This window comes from Augochlora pura, chromosome 4 (genome assembly GCF_028453695.1).
Source record: "Augochlora pura isolate Apur16 chromosome 4, APUR_v2.2.1, whole genome shotgun sequence".
Classification (NCBI taxonomy): Eukaryota; Metazoa; Arthropoda; class Insecta; order Hymenoptera; family Halictidae; genus Augochlora; species Augochlora pura.
The window spans coordinates 23,235,335-23,255,893 of record NC_135775.1 but is presented as its reverse complement, the minus strand read 5'-3'; the positions used below and the strand labels follow the sequence as shown (position 1 = coordinate 23,255,893).

The window sequence follows — 20,559 nt, the reverse complement described above, 5'->3', positions numbered from 1 at the left end:
TCTTCTTATTCGATTGCATTTAAAGACTGCAGTATAGTGGAGTCATTATTTGCCATTGGCGCTAAAAATGATTCTATATCTTAAATTAATAGTAATATAAAAAGTTATTAGTAAATATAAAGTTTACGTCAATAAATCACGAACAATAGACGAGCTAAAAAATAATATTGTACTTTACATTAGAACTGCATTTGAACAGCATTGTGTTCCACGTTCATGATTTATTAATATTTATTAGACTACTAGAACTACTTTCTCCTTTCTCCAGAATTTCTCAAATTGGACCGTCTGATTTCAGCGACCACCTGAAAATCCACATGAAGACCCACGACACCCAGAAGCCGTACCAATGCACAGCCTGCTCGCGAGGTTACAACACGGCGGCGGCCCTGACGTCGCACATGCAGTCCCACAAGAAACACCACCATCAGTCCCAGGGCGCGACGAAGCTGCAGGACGTGGAATACGGTCGGCGCAGCGTGTCCTCGCACAGCACATCCTCGCCGCCGGTTCCCAGTTCTCCGTCGCCTTCGTTGAATCTGGCCTTGAATCCGAAAGCCGGATTAAAAAGTTCGCACGGCAGCGCGTCGAACACGCCGATCCTGAGCTCTCCGCTGAAGCTGGCTTGCATGTACTGCACCAGGGACTCGTTCAGTTGCATGCAGCAGTTGCAGATGCACGTGCACACGATGCACCAGGCGATCCTCAGCGGTGAGAGCGTGACGGTGCCGCCGTCACCCAGCAGGAACACCGATCCGGCAGGTTATCAGCGAGAAAAAGGATCTCTTCGATCTGAGGGATCCTCGAAGGATCATCACGAGAGGAAATACCAGGAGGACGCGGAGAGATCGGCGGAGAAGGACCAGTACGAGAACGCGTTCACGTGCAATCAGTGCACCATGAAATTCTCGACGTTGGCCTCGCTGAGGGACCACCTGGTCTCGATCCACAGAACCGACGGATTCGGGTCCGCGCTGATGATGTGTCCTCTTTGCGGCATCCCGTGCGCCTCTGCCGCAGCCTACGCCGAGCACTACGTCCTCCAGCACTGCGAGAATAGAAGATTAGGCCCTCTGGATGGCGTAGAATACGGGGACGCGAAGATCAACGGGAACTACGGCGAGTCGAAGAGTTCCCGGAGTCAGAAGACTAGAGATTCGATGTCGGAGCCGGCTGATCTGACCAGCAAACATTCCAGACCCACCGAGAGCAGCTACACCGCCGGCACTCTGCTCTGCGGACAGTGCGGCGCGGCTTTGAAGGACTTTGAATCGTTCAGAGAGCACTTGGCCAGGCATCTTCAGGCTGATCACAGGAACGACGTCATGAGACATCCTTGTCCAAAGTGCGAGGCCAGCTTCCAAGACCGAGAAGACATGCTGTCGCATCTGACCAAGCATTATCTCGGCCAGATCAGCAAGGAGTACGCTTGCGGTGCTTGTAAGAAGTTGTACTCCCATCCGGAGCTGTTGCAGAGGCACCTGCTCGACAGCCACGCGCATCACCTGTACAGATGCGCTTTGTGCAGGGACACTTTCGATTCCAGAGTTGCGATACAGGTCCATTTCGCGGTGAAGCACAGCCAGGAGTGCAGGGTATACAGATGCAACGCCTGCACCGTCCCCAATAACGAGAACTCGCCTGGCAACGCGCCGGGCGAAGGGCGAAGCTTCTTCAGGAGCGAAGCGGAGATGGCGAACCACGTCAGGAGCGTACACGCACCGTCCACTGTTTCCAATAACAGTCCCGTGGCTAGAAGCCCCGCCTCCACTCCTGGCGTCACCGGAAGCGCTGTCCCCAGATGCGTGTTCTGCGGGATCTGTTGTAACTCGGAGCTGGAGCTGCAGCTTCACCTGGCCAGTCACTCGACCAGCTTGTACAGGTGTCCTATTTGCAGAGAAGGCTTCGCGGTTGAATTTTTGCTGGACAGGCATATGGTCCAGGCCCATCATTCCAGCGACCATCAGGCTGTCCGCAGCAGCTCCAGGGAAAACGGTAGGGTCGGGCGACCTCCTAGAACCCAAGAAGAGGTGAGTGTGTTTTAGTTTCGATTAACTAGATAATTACATAATGTCGTGACTGTAAATAACTCCTCCGCCTTTTCAGCCGAAGTCTCAGAAGAGGGGTCGTTCTCCAGCTTCCAGTAATAACAACTCTCTCAATCAGCGAGACAACAATAATAAACGGCCGAATTACACCAGCACGGGGTCTCAGCAGTGCGAGCTCTGCGAGAGAGGAGAGTTCGCGAACGAGGCGGAGCTGCAAGCCCACAAGAAGCTGGCCCACGCCCCTGCTAAGCTTCAGACCAAGTCTCTGTCGAGCCTCAGCATGACCTGTGCCTACTGTGGCGAAGTCTGTCGCTCCAGAACCGAGTTGGAATCACACACTCGGATCCAGCACGCTTCCAACGAGCCTGGAGGCAGGCACAAGTGCAACATCTGCGACGAGGTGTGTCCCTCTGGAGCCACTTTAGCCGAGCACAAGCTGCAGAAGCACTGCAAGATCCAGCTGAGCGATACTTGCGTCGTCTGCCGTGGGAACCTGTCCACCGAGGCTCAGTTCCTCGAGCACGTGCAGAGACATAGTCTGGAGAACGTCGATCCTCAGCAGAGACTCGACGGCTCCCTACCTCATCTTCCTGCCGCCTGCGTGGTCTGCAGACAGACGTTGATCAGCGACCTGGAGTGTCGTCTCCACGCCAGGCATCATCTCAGATCGTCCACCAGCTCTCAGAGCACCACGTCCAGTCCCAGCCCCAACCAGAAGAGTCAGAGTCCAGGGTGCTGTCTCTGTCTGAGAGATTACTCGGCCGACGACTTCGTCAGCTTGCCTCCTAGCCACATCACTGGCGGTGGACAGTCTTTGAGAGTCTGCAAGTCTTGCTACATTCGCCACTCTCAGGGTCTTCCTATTTTAAATTCGCCTTACGAGCATGCCAGAGGGAAGAACGACAGGGGCTGGGCCCCCAGCAGTAAAGAGTCTCAATGGGACGGGTCTCGAGATAGATGGGAGTCCGATAGGGTCTTCAAAGCTGAGGAAAGGGTCGACGAGTCGAGCGATAATAAAAGGTGTCAAGATTGCGGGGTCAAGTTTGAAGATCCTGAAGAATTAGAGAAACACAGGCTCGCTGAGCACGACAAGGTTGCGGCCGGGTCTAACACGTACACTTGTATACAGTGTCAGGTAATTAGTAATGCCTGACCTCTGTCTTCTGTTTATCTGGTAGTGTTTTAACCTTTAATTCATCTTCTTCAGATGTCCTTCCCGTCGGAAGCGAAGATACAGGAACATGTCAGGAAGGAACATTTAGAGGCGACAGGGAAGACTTCTATCGATGCTCTACGATGTCATCTGTGTCTCTACGAAGCTAGCAGCCCCCTGCAGTTGCAAAGTCACTTGATAGAGCACACTTTCGCCGGCTGCGCTGCTCTCAGCTGTTACATTTGCCAGTCCCTTTTCACCGCTCCTATCGGTCTTCAGGTACCAAACAATCTGAAAGAATCTGTTATCGTTGAAAAATGTTAGACCATCGAAACTTATTTTAAATATTTTTCAGAACCACATGCTGCAAGAACATGGTCTCGGTGCCCGACCTTATGACTGTTCGAAGTGCACCTTGAAATTCTTCTTCAGGGCAGAGTTGGATCATCATGTGCTGACGTTCCATCGTCCTGGTGAAATGTCACCGCCACACGAGACCGTGCAGAACGCAGAAATGAAAGTGACCACCGAGGCTGAAGAACAGAACTGTGACGATGGGATCACGGTGAAAGAGGAGATGTTGCCAGACGCTGTCGAAGAGGAAGAGGAGATCAATGTCGATGGCCAAATGGAACACGAAGAGGAGGAGAAGCAAGTCGAAGTGAAACAGAAGCTGAAAACTGAGGTGGACGAAGAGGCTGCTCTCCCCGAGAAAACGGAATCGTGACTCCCTTCAAAGGGTACCTGAAATTGCGAAGAGAAGCTTGATTCGTTGTTGAATCTACCGCGTCTAGTATTACCACAGAGACTCGGCTGAACAGACAATCGCTGTAAATATGTTCCTGTTCGTTTGAGTCAACGTTGTTTTGTTTAGGACATTGTTGTACGAAAGATTCAGACCCAATTGTACTGGATATCGTCCAGGATGCTTCTCGGAATAGCCACTGGAAACATACATAAGATTGTAAATGTAACTCGTTTTTACAGATAGATTTTTTAAGATATCCATAACGAAGTCTATGTGATCAAATGTTTTCGCGCGTTGAGAGTTGTTCGAAGAGTCGCGGATTAATTTTTTTTTATGGGAACAACGTTCCTATGAACTGTTCGTTATTGTTCCACCATGGTTTTTCTATGCACAGAGTTATTGCGATAGGATAGGTTGATATCGAAAGATCGTGGACCAGGCTGAACGATTCTGACACGAGAAATTTTATTGAAAAATTTGTCTACGTTGATTCTTTCGGATCTACGCGATCTTTTCGATTCGGTTAAGATACGATTATTTTCTGTTTCACATCTTAGATATAAATTGCAGCGTTGAATTTCTTTTATTGTTCACTTCTTAAATTAATTGTTAACATTATTGTAAAACGATGTTCCATTGCGTTTAATTTGTTTAAAATGAGAATGATCTGCCCGAATGAATTTGTAACATAAAGAAATGTCGTCGTTTACGAGTATGGAACATCCTCTGTGACTGCGATTCTGTAAATACGTTGAATAGTATTAGAAACTATTACTCATCGTTTGATCGATTCGTCTGTACCGTAAGCGGTAATTATTTAAAGGAAGCAGATGCAATAACCTGTCCACTAGGCTTAGCGACATTATAAGATAGTTCTTTACGAAATAAATTATTGTTTTAAATCGCCGAAATTTGTTGATTGTTTTCTCCTTTCCATTGCATGCTCAGAAGTTAAAGTCTGTAAGACACAGTAGAAGTGATGGCATCAAGTATTTCTCAGTAATAATTTAAAAATAATACTCTTTTCTTTCATAACCATTGCTTTTATTCGTGCATAGTCTATTATTGAGTTTCATTTCCAATTGCATAAATAATTACAATTTTTTCGCAATTTGTCGATCTAAAAATCTTTAAAAATCGTGCACGAACATAAGCAATCTTTACCTTAAATATTTGTGTTGTATCGATTCCTCGTTAATAATTAACTTTTATGGACCATTTCTGAGGGGTTTATACGTTATACTAATGAACATAATGGGTATGACAAGGAGAGAAAAATTGTGCGACAAGCATAGCGAGAGTAATCGGTGGCGCCATCTACGGTGGCGGGTTTGTGAACTAACTTTCCCTATACCTCCCATGTGTAAGACACAGACAGAGATAGTGTGCGACAAGGAGAGTAGATGCGCCGCTGGTGCCACCAACTTTTTAGACGGTGTTCGAATTCCCTGGTACGGATTAGTGACACATGACATAGATGGAGGTATCCGACAAGGACAAACTTATGCGTTTTACGGAGCGAGACAAGGACAGACGATAAGTCTCTCTCTCGGCGCAAAGAACCGAGGGAAGATTTATTAATTACTCGACTCCCGGGAATAATTTATAAACATTTGCAATTGGATCACGTAGAACAGATCTTCGGCTACTTTCACATATAGTTTTTGATTGGATTTTATTTGCCATTAACGAGTTATTAATTAATTTTTGGAAAGTGTACCCCGGAATATCTTCGAAGAATTAAACATCGTTTTACAAATAATTAATTTCCTGACTTTGGAGACACCATTTGTGATTATTTATAATCGAAGAAAGTAGAATGTACTTCTACCAACATTTCAGTAATAAATTTAAACATATTTGATTCGCAATAAATTAGTTATTAACGATTTTTAGGAAAATGTGCACCTGCACCCGATGTCCGTTATGTGTTAGACAAGGATAGCTGTCGCACAATCTACTTTTCTCCGTCTTACACATTACAAGCATTAGGGTGATAATACCATTTCCTAAAAATCGTTAATAACTTATTAATTATGTATGAAATCTCAATAAAATTGTTATGGGAACATAGCTGGGATTTCACTCTACATTCAAGGAGCACAAAGATGCAAAAATTGTGCTTGTAAGACTGTAAATTAATTATTCTCGGAGACAGTGTAAAATTATTTGAAATTACTTCGTAACGGTTATCTAGAAAAACGTTGAATAAACACCAAACGATGAACAAATTGTGATCCAAAACATATGGTGAAAGTCGCTGGAAGCCTACTCTACATTCTTCAATCATAAATGTTTATAAATTATTATCGTAAAATGAGTTATTAACAAATTTTGGAAGTCGTGTTCCGAAATAACCTTAGGTGATTGAATGCACTCTCTGAAAACAATTGTTTAATTAGTTTTTCAACCATAATTTATGCATCTTTATGACAAAAGAATCTAAGGTGAAGTCTTGGCTAACTTCTCATTACAATTTTGTTGAGATTTTATGCATAATTAATAAGTTATTAACGATTTTTGGGAAGTGTAATTACCTTTCTAATACCTCTAATGTGTAAGACGAAGAGAGGTAGTATGTGCGACAAGGACAGAGATAGTATTTCGTGCCACCAACTTTGAAGCGATTCCTTAACTCCTGATACTTTCTCCGCGCTTGTCGCGCCATCTACCTATCCTTGTCTGACACATTACGAACATCGACAGAGGATCACTTGTCCGCAAAAATCGTTAATAATTCATTTATTACAAATCAAATATATTTAAATTTATTACTGGAATGTTGACGGTTGCTCGTTATGTGTCTAATGTTAGAAACAATTATCGAAAATTATAAGTAGGTAATTGGTTATCAGTTTCAGCGTTTCGCCACGGATGGCGCCACAAGTATTCTTTAGAAATTCATAACTGGTTACCAGTTTCAGCGTTTCGTCACCGATGGCGCCACAAGTATGATTTACAAATTCTTAACTGGTTATCGGTTTCCGTCTTCCGCCACTGATGCCGCCACCAGTTCTATTTCACAGAATTCTGCAAGTGCCATTTTGTCAGCGCGAAAGAGCACTAGAACGTTGTGCTAGTATTTTAACATTGCTGAGATGGCGGAATTGTAAAACAGGTGTTAAACCGCGTGGACCGTAGGAGAAAAGTAGCAACTGGCGGTAAAATTGTTAGTGTCAACAGTGCTTTGTTATTTCTGCTTTAGTGTGACAAAGTTGCAGTTTCTCTACATAACAAAAGGCACAATCATAGGTAATGATCCCCTCAATCTGTTTCACGGTTTATATGTTAGTCAAATCGCTGGCATATCGATAATAGGTTATAGTTCATTTGCACAATCGTTTTATTCGGCGAATGCCAAACAAGATGGCAGTAGTACCTCGAAAGCATGCACGTGCAGTTTGGCATTTATGTTTCCATTGTTAAATAACTTATTAAACGTGTATGTAGGTATCAATAAGATTTAATGAATGAATAATAACACAATAGCGAACATAGGAGTCCTGTGAAAACTACAAATTAACATTTAATGTAGTTCAATCACGTTTTAAGTTTAGGAAAAGGAAATATTCAACACAGCCAGGACAAAGCTACGTTGAAACAATGAAAAATAAAATAAACATTCTATTTAATTGTCTATGTTTAATTGTACAGGTCCTTCTAAAATGTTCGTAATTTACGATCTACTATTGCAAATGATATTTTAGTGTTCTCGAAATCTGTTTTCCTTCTAGAAAATGTCTCTAGGAATGAGAAAGTTCTTATTATTCGGCGGATTCGTAATTGGCACGGAGGTTATCTGGCAGTTGTACAAAATAATCCGCGATTATCGTAAATATGAAATTCCCGCGATTTCGGAAAAAGAGGAAATTGAAGAGGATATTGGGGAGGTCATGTTCTTTTCGCAACGATCCAGTCAATGTCGTGATCACGATACTGATCACCAGTGTCCCGAGACGGAGTGTCCTGTTAAGCATTTATGGTAAATACAACATTATAGCCATCTTCATCAGCCATATTTAATTTCTTAGGCACGGCGCGCCATTATAGTGGTTTTCGCGGATGATTCGTGCTTAAACTCAATTGTCTGATTAATTTAATTAAAGTAAACGATTAAAGTGGAAGTGTATGTATGCAATATACTAAGAAAAATATATATTGAATATAGGTATATAAAGAAATATATATTAAGAAAAGTGGTAACTTAGTTATGAAGAATTTCATTTGCGCAAAATTCAGCCGTGCCTAAGTGGTTAGTCACATCGAAGATAAATTACTTATAAATTAGATTACTAACTTTCCGTCATTAAGCCGGGTTGTCATGTTACTTAAAAAATAAAATAGGAAACGATCTAGAGATGCGGACGGAGAACGGAAAAATTCTCAGTCGTCCGTTCTAGATCTCGTCCGTCTAAAATAATTTGTTTTTCTCGAATATTCGAGGATCGCGGCTCGGTTTACCAGGCGTTAATTACGCGCATTCGGAAATAGGAAGGGTTGGTTCGTTTCAATGGGTATAAATAGTCGTTTTTCTGGGAAAAACCAAGGAACATTTACATCGGCGAGCAACCTTTTAGCCAGTTGGAGAGTTACATAAACGGAGCCAAGAACAGTTTGGACGTGTGCATGTACCTGATGACTACCCAGACATTGTCGAAGGCCGTCGTGGACGCGAGGAAACGCGGCGTGCACGTGCGGGTGATAATGGATCGGCACATGGCATGCAACGACGCCGCACAAGCGGCCCCCTTTCACAAGAACGGTACGGATGACGTTCGTCTCTTCTTATCGGCCCGGCTGTGGAAAATAACACTCGACCTTCCCGACGCGGAAATGTCACAGGCATCGAGGTCAGAATGCAGCCGACCGATGTCCTGATGCACCACAAGTTCGTGATCGTCGACAGCCGCATACTAATCACCGGCAGCACCAACTGGACGATGTCAGCATTTTTTGGCAATTACGATAACATCTTGGTGACCAGTCAATCGACGCTGGTGGAACCCTTCGTCGAGGAGTTTCAGAGACTGTGGACCGAGCTGCGGCCCTTTGAAGACACCCAACCGGATGATGAGAGCGCATCGTAAGCCGCGACGCGGTGAGTGAACCCTTTTCCTTAAATTTAATTTTTTTCATCTTTGTTTTATCGCAAGTATGCTCAATTTTCACGATTTGAATTTCAGATTTAAATTTAAGAAATTATAAAGATTCTTTTGTAGGAAACGATCGAATCTTAATTCAAGTATTCCTTACTAGACCTGCCGATTTTATGCATTCGGAATGAATATGAGTGCGTAAAATTTCAAACAATAGGACGATAACTTGTACAGGGGGCAACCTCTGGTATCATGGAGTTTATAAGATTTAAAAGGAGAGGTTCAAATGGATTTTAAGATATATTCCTGTGGAGCTATTTCTATGCAATTTAGCTTAAATTAAAGCTGCAACTATCTATTTTAAGACAGAGTAAATTAGATGCCAATGGACTGACCGGACCACTTTCAAAAATTAATAATAATCGACCTCTGATATCATAGGGTTTAGAAGACTTAAAAGGAAAGCTTCAGATGTATTGGATGTTTAAATACATTCCCGTGGAGCTATTTTTATGCAGCTCAGCTTAAATTAAAGCTGCAAGTATCTACTTTAAGACAGGGTACATTAGATGTCAATGGACTGACCGGACCATTTTCGAAAATTAATAGTAATCGACCCTTGACATCACGGAGTCTACAAGATTGAAAATGGAAGCTCCAAATGGATTTTAAAATATATCACTGTGCAGCTATTTCGATGCAATTTAGCTCAAATTAAAGCTTCAAGCGTCTGCTTTAAGACAGGTTACATGAGGTTGAAACTGTATAACTCTGTCCGCGCCGACAGAGTTATTACTCCCGCGCGGACTACGAATTGAATGTCTCCGTCGATCGATTCGAAGCTGTGCGCGCTGCGGAACGTAGAACACGCGATAGGATTCTCGTGGAATCGTCGGCAGCTGTTAACGATATAAACGGCGATCGGGTGGAAACGCTCGAGAGCCGGGGCGGCCGTATTGCAATATGCATTGGGGGGGAACCACGTCCGACGATATTAAAATATCGTCGCGCCGATGCATCCGATGCAACGCAGCGGTGCATGGTTAGTCGGTGTTCTCATCGGCCGATAGAAGTGGAACATTGTACGTGTATATAAATAGGCTAGCCCGTATGAAAATAGACGTCGGGCCGTTGGACCGAAGGATCGATGATGATCCCGAGTCGCTGGACAGTTCTCCCCTCTCTCCACCCTTTCCGTGGAAAATTCACGGTCTCCCAGCGTCGTAGCCCTTTTGTCGCGCGGCGCACACCATCGTCGCGGAAATTCCTTTTTCCCTTTGGCAGATCCATCGCGTCTCTTGGCGGCCACACTCGTTCACGCCCGATCGAAGTCGTCTCCGAGCACAGCAATAAAAATAGAAAACAGAAATAATGAGAATGTTCCGCGAGCACGCGGTGATCCGTGTATAATCGTTCTAAGTAGAATCTCTAGTGGCGTCAAAGGGGTTCTTTGTACCGTGGCGTCTTAAAGTAGACGGACGCGTCTCGTGTCTACGATAAACGCCAGCCGCGCGTTTTTGCCTAGAAAACGAGGAAAAGTCGGCGCGACGGGAAACGTAAACATTTCGCGGTGCAAACAATTCGTTTGGACCGCTGTCAATTGGTAACACGGTGGAGAATTATAAAAAGCTGGATGAGACGACGCCCGGGGAATTTTTCCGACATCTGGAGACAATCGGGACCGGTTCCCCGAATCGATATCGAATTTTCTTATTTTATACGGTTCGGCGAAACCGGAACACAGTCAGCCTTTCTATTAATAATTTACGGCGGCACGACCGACCGTTATCAGTACCATCGCCGCCATTCAAGGAATGTATTTTCTGCCGGCGGTGTACGGACAATTATTATTAGACCGCGGCGCTCGCGAATCGACGGCGTATTTTCGTAGACAAGTTGAAGGGACTGAAAATTGCACGGGAATTTCATTTTGCCCCCCACCCGCCGCGATCCGAGTCGACACCGGCGAACGAAAAATAGAATGAAATCGTGTTACGTGTCAATGAACTTTATGGAGATTTTTACGGGCTATAAACGCCCGCGAAGTGGCGGACCGATTATTATTAAAGGAACATTATGCCGGGATGAATTTTTACAACGGGAGATTTCGGGAACCAGAAGTCGGACGAGCTTTTATATTCGACGACCGTTGACGTCAGCGGTGCCGAAATAAAATAAGACCCGGGATTTAATTAACGCCACGCCGTATCGACGACTCTTGGTCTACGATTATTGAAATTCTAGAGACACGTCCGCCGGAAACCGCTCGATATAATTATTTTAAATTGGCAATTTCTGCAAGCGAAACATTTTCAACGTCTGACATGGTTAGTGTAAAAATTCGCGATTCCGCAAGGAACTCCATTTCGTGTCATAAATAACCGATGCGATCAGGTAGAATCAATTGTTCGTGTCTACCCGCTATGAATACCGTAATAAACGAGTCTCTGCTTTGACCGTATAGATAAGGGCTCAAAATAAATCAAAGAAAAGAATAAATAAAAATAGAATAAATGTCTGATGAAAAAATCGATTATACTGAAATGTATCGATAGATAATCGATGTTCGAAGACTCTATGTCGTAATTGTCAAAAAAACAAATCGGAACGAAACGCGCACCTTTCGCAGCGGCGTCGGCGGCCGCTGGCAACGGTTTCCGCGCGCAGCGTGTCGAAGCGCCCGCTAAGAATAGCCGGGCGAAGCGTGGAAATAGTACCACGCAATCCCGAAATACGCATTGTATCCAGATACGATAAAAGCCGAGGCTGTTCGTTACAGCTGTTTGACGTTCGACCACCGTTGACTCGGTGCAATCTATTCGTCGATGAGTTAGCCCCCGGCCCGCCCGCTATTCGACAGAAAGGATTCCCCTCTCGCACGATTCCGCGAATCGTTTCTTTTCTCGCGATAAATCTCCGGCCGTACGGAAATTTCCTTCGTCCGTGTTCCGTGAACGCGATCGCCGCCGTTTCGTCGAAGGAAACACAATCGTCGGACGCGAGCTCTCTTAAACGCGATCTGGCTCGCCGAAACGAGAGTGGACTAGCAGTAAATAATTTCGGCTCCGGTTCATCATTGTTGTCTACACAAGTTCTCGAATAGCTTGTTTCTGCTTATCCGTTCGCTTCCTTACGACGAACTGAAATCGTTTCTATTGCGCGTCGGTCGGTTTACTTTGTCGCCGGCGGGAGGGAGGATGAAACGAGTTATCTGTTCGATTCGAGGGAAGGTTCGTCACCGCGGTCGATTAGCACTTAAGCTGGCTCGGACAAGTTTACTAATTCATTTGAGTGGCGAGGAGCTGTTAGATTCGACTAAAAGCGGTTTGCTGTATAAAAAGGTGAACAGATTAGTGCAGCTGACGCAACCGTGTGGCAACGGACAATGCCGTTAACCCTTTGCAATCGAACGGCGTCTGAGCAACGCCGCTGTAAGATGGATCGTGTTTCCAAAGAAATTGTTACGCTAGTTAATTCTGTTGTATTTGAAATATAGTTAACGCTGACTAGTTTCTAACTTCTTCTTTTACAGTTCTTGAAATTGTAAAAATAATTTCAGGAGAAATTTTTAAATATAGTTCTTTAATCATATGGAGTTTAAATTAAGGTTCTTGATAATAGTGTACTTGTAAAAGGAATTCCTGTGCTGGCAACTAACGAACTCGATTAAATAAATTCGCATAGACTTGTTACATTAGTTACCAGTGGGTGTAATAAGCCAACGTAAGCCAATCCAATCAGAAAACTCCAACGAAATTATTTGACTAAATCACTGGCCTAAAATGGAGTTAACTCGTCACTCGATTAAATTACTGGACGTGTTTGAGCCAGCCCGAAAGGTGTGCAAGTGAAGTAGCAGCGAACGATTCGAATCGATATCTCGGATAGAGAGATAAAGAGAAAAAAAATGAGAGAGAAAGAGAGAGGGAGAGAGGAGAGGTCCAGGGTTCTCCGGCGGCAAATAAGCGGCTCGTTTCTGCGTCTCCTCCGGCTCCGTTCCTTCTGGTAGCTAAAGCAATCTCACTCCGGGTCCAAATATAACGTTTCGAGGGTGGCTCGCGAGCCTAGACGTCAGCGGTGCCGGCGGGCGGCGGTTCTCCCTCGTAGGTTAAGGGCAGGTCGGGCACGATCGCGATATCGAGCGCGAAAGAAGAAGGTCAGGGGTCGAGTGTCCGTGGACGACGAGCTCCGCTGCGCTTTTCCACGTTTGAGATCCGCGGATAAAACGTCGTCGTCGCGGCCGCTTGAAAAGAAACCGGAGCGTTCCCGCTCGGTCGAACAGTTATTTCGCTCGAGAACCGTTCGCAAGTAGGTCGACCGACGACGACGACGACGACGACGGTTTTCCAATTTCTCCACGGTGATTCCCGGTAGCCTCGATACATCACCGACGCGATACGACCACGCACGCTTCTCTCGCGGAGTGCGAAGATCGGCGCAGCGGGAAAGGAATAAAGTAAATACACAAAGAGGAACTGGGTGGAATCGGGCGAAAACCACTGGCGGGGATTCCATGTAGTAGCAACGTTTATTTCGATAATGTTTATATAGAAAACATTGTTGCGCGCTTTGAGGAGGCCCGACGTGGTTCCGTCGCCTTTGGTACGCGATGTTTTCGCGCGCGTCTCTGCCCCCTTTTCGTCTTCTATTCGGCGCTCGCGTACACGTTCCGCAAACACTGTCGCGAACCTCGCGAATTATTGCGAATCGCAAATCGTCGGTCTCGCTGTTAACCGGGCGACGACGCGGGGAACGAATAATCAACTTATCGAACGAAGTATAGTACAACAAACACCCCCGTCTTAACGTGTTAGGGCAGTGTCAGAAAATTAGATGAATACTCCGGTACGAAGTTGTTATAATATATCCTAATTTATTTCAAAGTTAGTTATATCAAACTGCGTGAAGTACATAAATATATTTCACATTGTAGTAAAAATAAAGATCTATCTTCTTTTCGTCGACTTATCCATCGCGTTTTCTAGTATTTCTGGCATTCTTTGGCGATAAAATACAAGGACTAGGTAAATTGATTGCACGATATAATACATCTGTCGTCGACTTGCGAAAATGGCTTAAACCGAACATTATAATTTATGCAAACAAAGAAAGGATCCCGATAGTTTTTGAGGGGGGTGTACGTCGCTTCTCCTTCTCCTGGTTCCGCTGCCACTTTCGAAGCACCGCGAGCACACAAGATCTTTTCTCGAGGAGGGGATATGCGTGTGAGATGATTTTCAACAGCGTGCGAAATAAAGGATTAGACATGATGGCGTTTCGTTTCTCTATTTCAATGTACCAATTTTAACAAATGTATTCGCTTATCATTCTTAAGACGATAGTGTTAGCGGAGGTTACATATTATTCGCGTTTCTCGCGGGGAGAAAGTTCCGCGCGATCGTCTCGTATCGACATCCATTCGATCCTCTAGTCTATTGTCTAACAAAAGATTCTCTCACTCAATCCTCAATCCTCGCGCGGACAACCGAATCGGACAGGACTTTTCGTTCGTCTATACAGAATCGAATCAAAACGAAGAATAAATGCGACGGTAATAGTGTTCGGTTTTCCTCGATCGCTGCCTCTCTCTCCATTTTATTCTCATCCCTTTTAGTCCAGAACATCGAGCGACGCTCTTCCGTCGAATCCCGTCGGAACGCGCGCTGTCGCTGATAAAAAAAATTAGTCGAACGATTTCCGATCGTTTTCAAACGAAGCTGTCGAGGCTCGAGCGTGATTGTCCGGTTGTAACAGGTTAGAGGTTAAACGATAACGATCCGCGGGGTGCTATTCAACTAATACTGTTGGGAACGGTGCGGTGTTAATTGAGTTCGGGTGTCTTCGGGGCGATCGATTAAGAAAAACGGGGAGACCGATTTCCGGTCAACAGATTGCAGAACTCGCCGAAGACGCCTGGGGGGGAGAGAGAAACAAGGGCGCGCGACGACGAGGCGCGCCGTTTCGTAATAAATTAGCTCTACCGGTCGTCCTACTAATAAATCGCTAGAAGAATATATGCGCGCTAGGCGTATGCGTACTCTATGATCGTTCAATAACGTTAAATACCACTCGTTAATCTCTTCCGACGCGTTCGCTAAATTCGAATCACCGCCGAGACTCGAGAGATCGCGCGGACCTCTCGAATCGCCGTCCCGATTCAACCTTTAACCCTCGTCGTACCGCGTCCGGGTCTTCGCGGACCCGGACCTCGGATCCTGCCTTCACCGTTTGATGCTTTATGCAGTCTGCCGTAGTAATGACGATGATAGTAACAAAATTTCAGTTCGAAATCTTTGTATACCTAAGATGAGGGGTCCCGTCTGGACCCGAGCGTGGGTGAACGGCGGACCGCCGGTACCGCGAGGGTTAAACCGTCTCCGTGCCGTGATCGTGTTCTCGGTCCACGATCCTCGATCCTCGATTCGCGCGCAAGGCCCCGGCGAGGTATGTCACGTAACATACACAGCTAGCTATACAATATATCGTTCTGTACTAATTACGATTAACCGTAAACGTAATAAATTACTAGGAAATCCGCAGTCATTATTGTCTCTATATTTCGACACCGAGTACACCGATCGCAGTTTACATTATCGTGTTCGCCGCAGTCTTAACGATTACTTTACTTAGTCCATCGTGTTCCGTTTCTTTTCTCCCTCTTTTTTTGTTTCTTTATATATTTTATCACATTCGTTTCGCGGAAAGAAGAACGAAAGTTAATACAGTCGCGAGAAGTCGAGTAGGAAGCGTACGAAAATCGGTGGTGCGCGATCATCGATCATTGGTCCGCTCGTAGAATTGTATCGGGAGTAGAAAAGGGCGAAAGGAAAGGCAGCGCAGGGTTCTGGATCGTCGGGATCGATCACCGCGAAATCACGGCTTGCCGTTGAATAATCGTAACAAAGTACAAGGAATGTCCTGATTCCCGGTGCGGCCGAAACGCGGCTTTCTAATCGAACGACTAAATCGTAGATGGCAGTGCACCCCGAATCGGGCGCAGAGTGCAACGAAGTAGATGCACGAGCAATATCGGCCATGTTCTTCGTTTAGAAAATACCGGCTCGTCGAGACCTTCGTGGTCTCTAGTTCGGGCGATTCGAAACGATTCGACCAGGATCGATCCCATCGCTGCGGGAGTAGTGAAAGGTTGGAGTAGAACGGAACCTGGTGTGTAAAGAGAACGAATGTGGGGTTGGGAGTCGTCGATCGTTTTCGCGTGCTCGACGACGATGCCAGGAGTCCGAGGACCCTGGGTGAAAGGGGCGAGTCGCCTCCTGGGGAATGAATGTTCGCTCGCGGGATTGTGTGCGCGCGTTCACGTGGTGCGGAAGGTCGGCTCGTCAGCCGGGAGCAAAGACGAGCTGGGCAGGTCGTGGTCGTCGACGGCGACCCCGAAGCCGTTCAGGCTGTACTTCCGTTCGCGCGAGACGCTTCTGAGACAAGGTTCGCTGGCGGCTCTGGCCATCTCTCACATGGCCTCCGAGCCAAGGCTGCCGATCAGGGGCGGCTCTCCCACGTTCGAATCGCACTGCATCACCCATTCCCAGATCCTCTTGGTGACCACCTTTTGGTCGATGGTGGTCTCGAGGCCGTAGCTGTTCAGCAGCTTCCTGAGCTTGTTCTTGTTCTCGTCGACGTTCTTCTGGTCGTCGAGGATCGTGTCGAGGTAGAGCAGGCTGTCAGCCTTGCGGGCGATCGTCTCGCTGGCGTCGACCGAGGTCGACGTCGCGCTGTGGCTGATCTTGTTCACGCACCACGAGTCCTTCAGGTACTTGTTGATCTCCGCGACGTGCGGCCTCTTCTCAGGCTTGTGCTCGAACGCTCGCCTGAAGTACCTGAGCAGCCTCGGCGTGAATCTGCGGAACGTGGGCGGGATTTTCGTGGTGCGCCGCTTCAGCCACCTCTGGAACGCCGAGTACTCTTGATCCTGGATAAGATCGGCGCTCTGCCAGGGCGGGTTGCCGGTCAGGCAAACGAACAGCACGATCCCGAACTGCCAACAGTCGGCGCTCCTCTTGCAGGCGTACCTCTCGTTCTTCACCATCTCGTAAATCTCCGGCGGCTGGAACGGCAGCCAGGTGCACCGGATCTTGTTCACCAGAGTCCCCTCCCGCCTCGTGCACCCGAAGTCGCACAGCTTGATCTTGGACATGTCCGGCGCGAACACCAGAATGTTCTCCAGCTTGATGTCCCTGTGGGCCAGCTGCTTCGAGTGGATGAACTCGAGCGCGGACGCGAGCTGGCCGGCGATCCTCTTGCAGGCTTCCTCGCTGAGGCCGCCGGCTCGCACGTTGCCCGCCAGGTCCCCGTGCGGAGCGTACTCCTGCGCGAACACGAAACACTTCTCGGCCTTGAACGCGACCGCGTACGAACAGAGAATGTTTGGGTGCGGGCTCAGGTGGTACGAATAGTGGAACTCCCGGTAGAAGTCCTTCTCCGTGGTGAGCTCCTGGTGGACGGCTTTCAGGACGATCCGGGTGCGCGTCGGCCGGTGCGTCGCGAGCAGCACCTTCGCGAAGCTACCCTCGCCGAGGGTCTTCTCCACGTCGTATTCCTTCGACAGGTCCACGTCCTCCAGGGGGACCTCCTGCACTCGGTGGATCGCGGACTCTTTCTTCTCGTGCAGTTTCATCTGTAATCAGAGACCAGAAACGGCTCGTTACTCTCCCGTCGTTCCTTTGCCTCGCGAGTTCGCCCACCCTCCGAGCCCGTTCGCAGAAACGGACGTCATCGCGACGCTGGTTACTCCGCGATTACTCGCTCTTGTCCGACGTGGATTTCGTAAAGCTTTATTTAATCCGCCGGGAACGTTCCAGGATTATCCGACGATCGAAAGACACGGTCGATTTCGCGCGCGATTATCCGATTCCGCGAAGTTTAATTCGGTATACAGCCCGGCTACATATTCCATGAGCGTTCGAGATTATTCCCGAGACGGTTTTCCGGTTCGGTTACGATCGAATCAGGAATTAATTAACCGGTTCCAAGGAGCTACGGTTAATTCGCTTAGTTTGGCCGTTGCATAATTCTGTGCTCCTGGATCGATCTCTGACAATCGTTTCGCCGGGCTCATTCTACACGCGACGAGACTAATATTAGTTTCTCAATGGAACAAGTCTCGTGATACCGTGCTCCCGGATCGGCTTAAAAATCGTTCGCTCCTTCTATTCGCGGCTAAATTTATCTGGTCGAGTCACAAGCTCGTGCCGCGAATTTTTATACTTTTTGCGACGCGTTTAACCAATTTCTTAAAGGAGCTTTTGGTTCCGAAGATCGAGCACGTTCTAGACGTCTAACCGATCGAAGTCACTGAAATTTCGATCGTTCTAAAATTATATATATTTTTATGTATTTATAAAATAAGGAGCAGTAAGCGACGCGAAATTAAAACTAGATCTAATAGTTTCGAAATGGAACGATACCGGGCCGACACGATTCCGCGATGCGGCAGAACATTGGTCGCGGCCGATCGAACATTGTTTTCCTGCGGACGGTCCGAGTCGTGAATCAAAGGAAATTCGGTTGTCGGACCGTGTACGCAAGGACGAGACAGGGGGATCCCTCTGGTGGGGGTAGGATGCCGGAGGTTGGCCGGGTGAACCCAGGACCTTTCGAGCTGGCTAGATCAATAGCAAGGATTTCGCTGCAGCACCGCGCTTAAACCAATTTCGTTTCTATTTCGGAGCATCCGCCGATTACCATAAACTAAAAATAAGGAATCGATTTAGACGAGAAGCCTTTAGACGTCCATTCATTTGGCAAACGAGCCCGGCCAGAACGACGATCGGCTCGCGCGAACGAACGTGTCGGCCACCGTCTCCCGATTACGCTCCCGCAGCCGATTCCGCCCGCGTGTCCGAGCGTTTTTACGCGCCGCGACACGCGTGTCCGACCTCTTGATTATTTTTTTCTTGCATCCCGCGGCACCGGTTCCCACCGGCTCGCTCTCGCACAAGTTTTCGACGCGGATATATTTAGCGGTTCTGTTTACCGAAGTTATTTTAACGCTCGCTAGAGATTAGCGAAGTAATATTTCGCGCGTACCGTCTTCGCGTTTAACGAGTTATTCCGAATGTCGGACCGCGGGGGTGGGACTCCCGTAGCTCCGGATAGATGGATAAATAGATACGCGGAGAGATTGCGGACAGACTTAGGAAATGTAGAGGGAGAGAGACGGAGAAGAAGGCAGAGAGAGAGAGAGAGAGAGAGAGAGAGAGAGAGAGATGAGGGAACGAGAGGGAGAGAGAGACAGACGAAGGTTCGATACCAGAGGGCCTGGCTCGTGTCTGACTAAACCGCATCGAACTCGTTCGGTTTTATCGTCTCGCGTCATCGCGGATAATTTCATAGCACGTCACGTTGTCTTACCGACAACCCGACATGTGTACCGATCAACGATCCCATCGCGGCCGATCAATAAATCCGACAGCCGCCGTGTCCATTTTTCTTCGGGACCATCTAGAAAATGTGTGGCCGGCCCGCGCGCGGGCTGCTCGTAAAAATACGATACCCCTGTGTCGTTTTGGGACAGCCGAATGATTCAGAAACTCACCACGACTATAAAATCCTGGGAACGACGAGGCGGATTGTAGACAAGGTATCGGGTCACGGTTCACACTTGTCGTCGATTTGATCGACGAAATTTTCGGCGTCGCCCGGCCGATCGATTGTTCGTCCCGATGCAGCAATTCAATTACATTTCACTGGAGCACGGGGGCGACTCTCGGCGCCTGTGCCGCTTCCGAGGATAACGCGCACAGTATCACGGCGAACTATGTTCAACAAACAGTAACAACAACAACAACAACAATAATAATAACAACAACAACAACAACGGTCACGGTAAACCGGCGTTGCACGGTTATCACGCGGAAATCGTGTAAACGTCAGCGTCGACGATGATTACGAGAAAACCGAAGCCGACCGCTCGATGTCACATTTTCAGCGGTGCGCGTGTGTCGCGTCTGGAGCCGTCGCGACGCCCTGCGCCGCTTTTATAGACCGTGCCCGTGACGCGCAGACGTAGATCGGGAAAGGGTGCGGGACGCCGTCGACGATCAAACACCCGCGTAATTCTCCCTCTCCCTCCCTCTCTCTCTCTCTCTCCTTCTCGCCGGACTTCTTCGGCGCCTCCATCCCCGTCTCGCACTCCTCCGGCAACATTATCATCTTCCCTTCCCCCCCCACCTGACGATAATTAGACGATCCGTCGCCGCGCGCCTGGGAAACGAAGTTCAACGAACGACGCTTCGCGGAGCCAAACGGCGACAAATGCGAATCCGCGGAATCCTAGCCGCTAATAGGTTCGCCGTATCGAGTGTGGCTCTTCTTCTCCCGCGATTCCTTGGTAACCGGCCAACCAAATTGTTTTTCGCTGCTCGAATCCCGACGCCGGATAAATTAATGATCCACCAACCGCTGTATTTCGAGCACGTAGAGCCGTACTCCCGCGTGTAACGTAATAATCATTCGTTTCTTTTACGCGACCGCCGCCGCTGCTCTCGCACCTGCGAC

The 20,559-nt window shown here is 47.4% G+C and overlaps 2 protein-coding genes across 3 annotated transcripts in view; one reads left to right on the top strand and one right to left on the bottom strand.

Moving 5' to 3' along the window:
- The window catches only part of L (zinc finger protein Lobe), a 201,604-nt gene that overhangs the window by 78,810 nt on the left and 102,235 nt on the right, over window positions 1–20,559 (top strand). Inside the window, exons 7-13 of one of the 2 annotated variants that reach the window (XM_078178674.1) lie at window positions 299–2,030; window positions 2,107–3,183; window positions 3,256–3,480; window positions 3,557–3,899; window positions 7,811–7,931; window positions 8,527–8,711; window positions 8,792–9,047. In XM_078178674.1, coding sequence (XP_078034800.1) covers window positions 299–2,030; window positions 2,107–3,183; window positions 3,256–3,480; window positions 3,557–3,899; window positions 7,811–7,931; window positions 8,527–8,711; window positions 8,792–9,036 — 3,928 coding nt within the window. In that variant the 3' untranslated portion in view covers window positions 9,037–9,047. Of the gene's footprint in view, window positions 1–298; window positions 2,031–2,106; window positions 3,184–3,255; window positions 3,481–3,556; window positions 4,827–7,810; window positions 7,932–8,526; window positions 8,712–8,791; window positions 9,048–20,559 lie in introns of those variants that run through there. The other variant, XM_078178673.1, reaches the window with a different exon arrangement.
- On the bottom strand, window positions 13,920–19,993 carry Meng (serine/threonine-protein kinase meng-po). Its single transcript, XM_078179245.1, has 2 exons — window positions 19,598–19,993; window positions 13,920–17,677 (listed from the first exon to the last, which is right to left on the bottom strand). The coding sequence occupies exon 2, from the start codon at window positions 17,675–17,677 to the stop codon at window positions 16,514–16,516; it is 1,164 nt and encodes a 387-aa protein (XP_078035371.1). The 5' UTR covers window positions 19,598–19,993; the 3' UTR covers window positions 13,920–16,513.

Bases quoted from the DNA above. Each gene is read 5' to 3' on its own strand.
- Meng (XM_078179245.1), bottom strand. From the start codon at position 17,677: ATGAAACTGCACGAGAAGAAAGAGTCCGCGATCCACCGAGTGCAGGAG.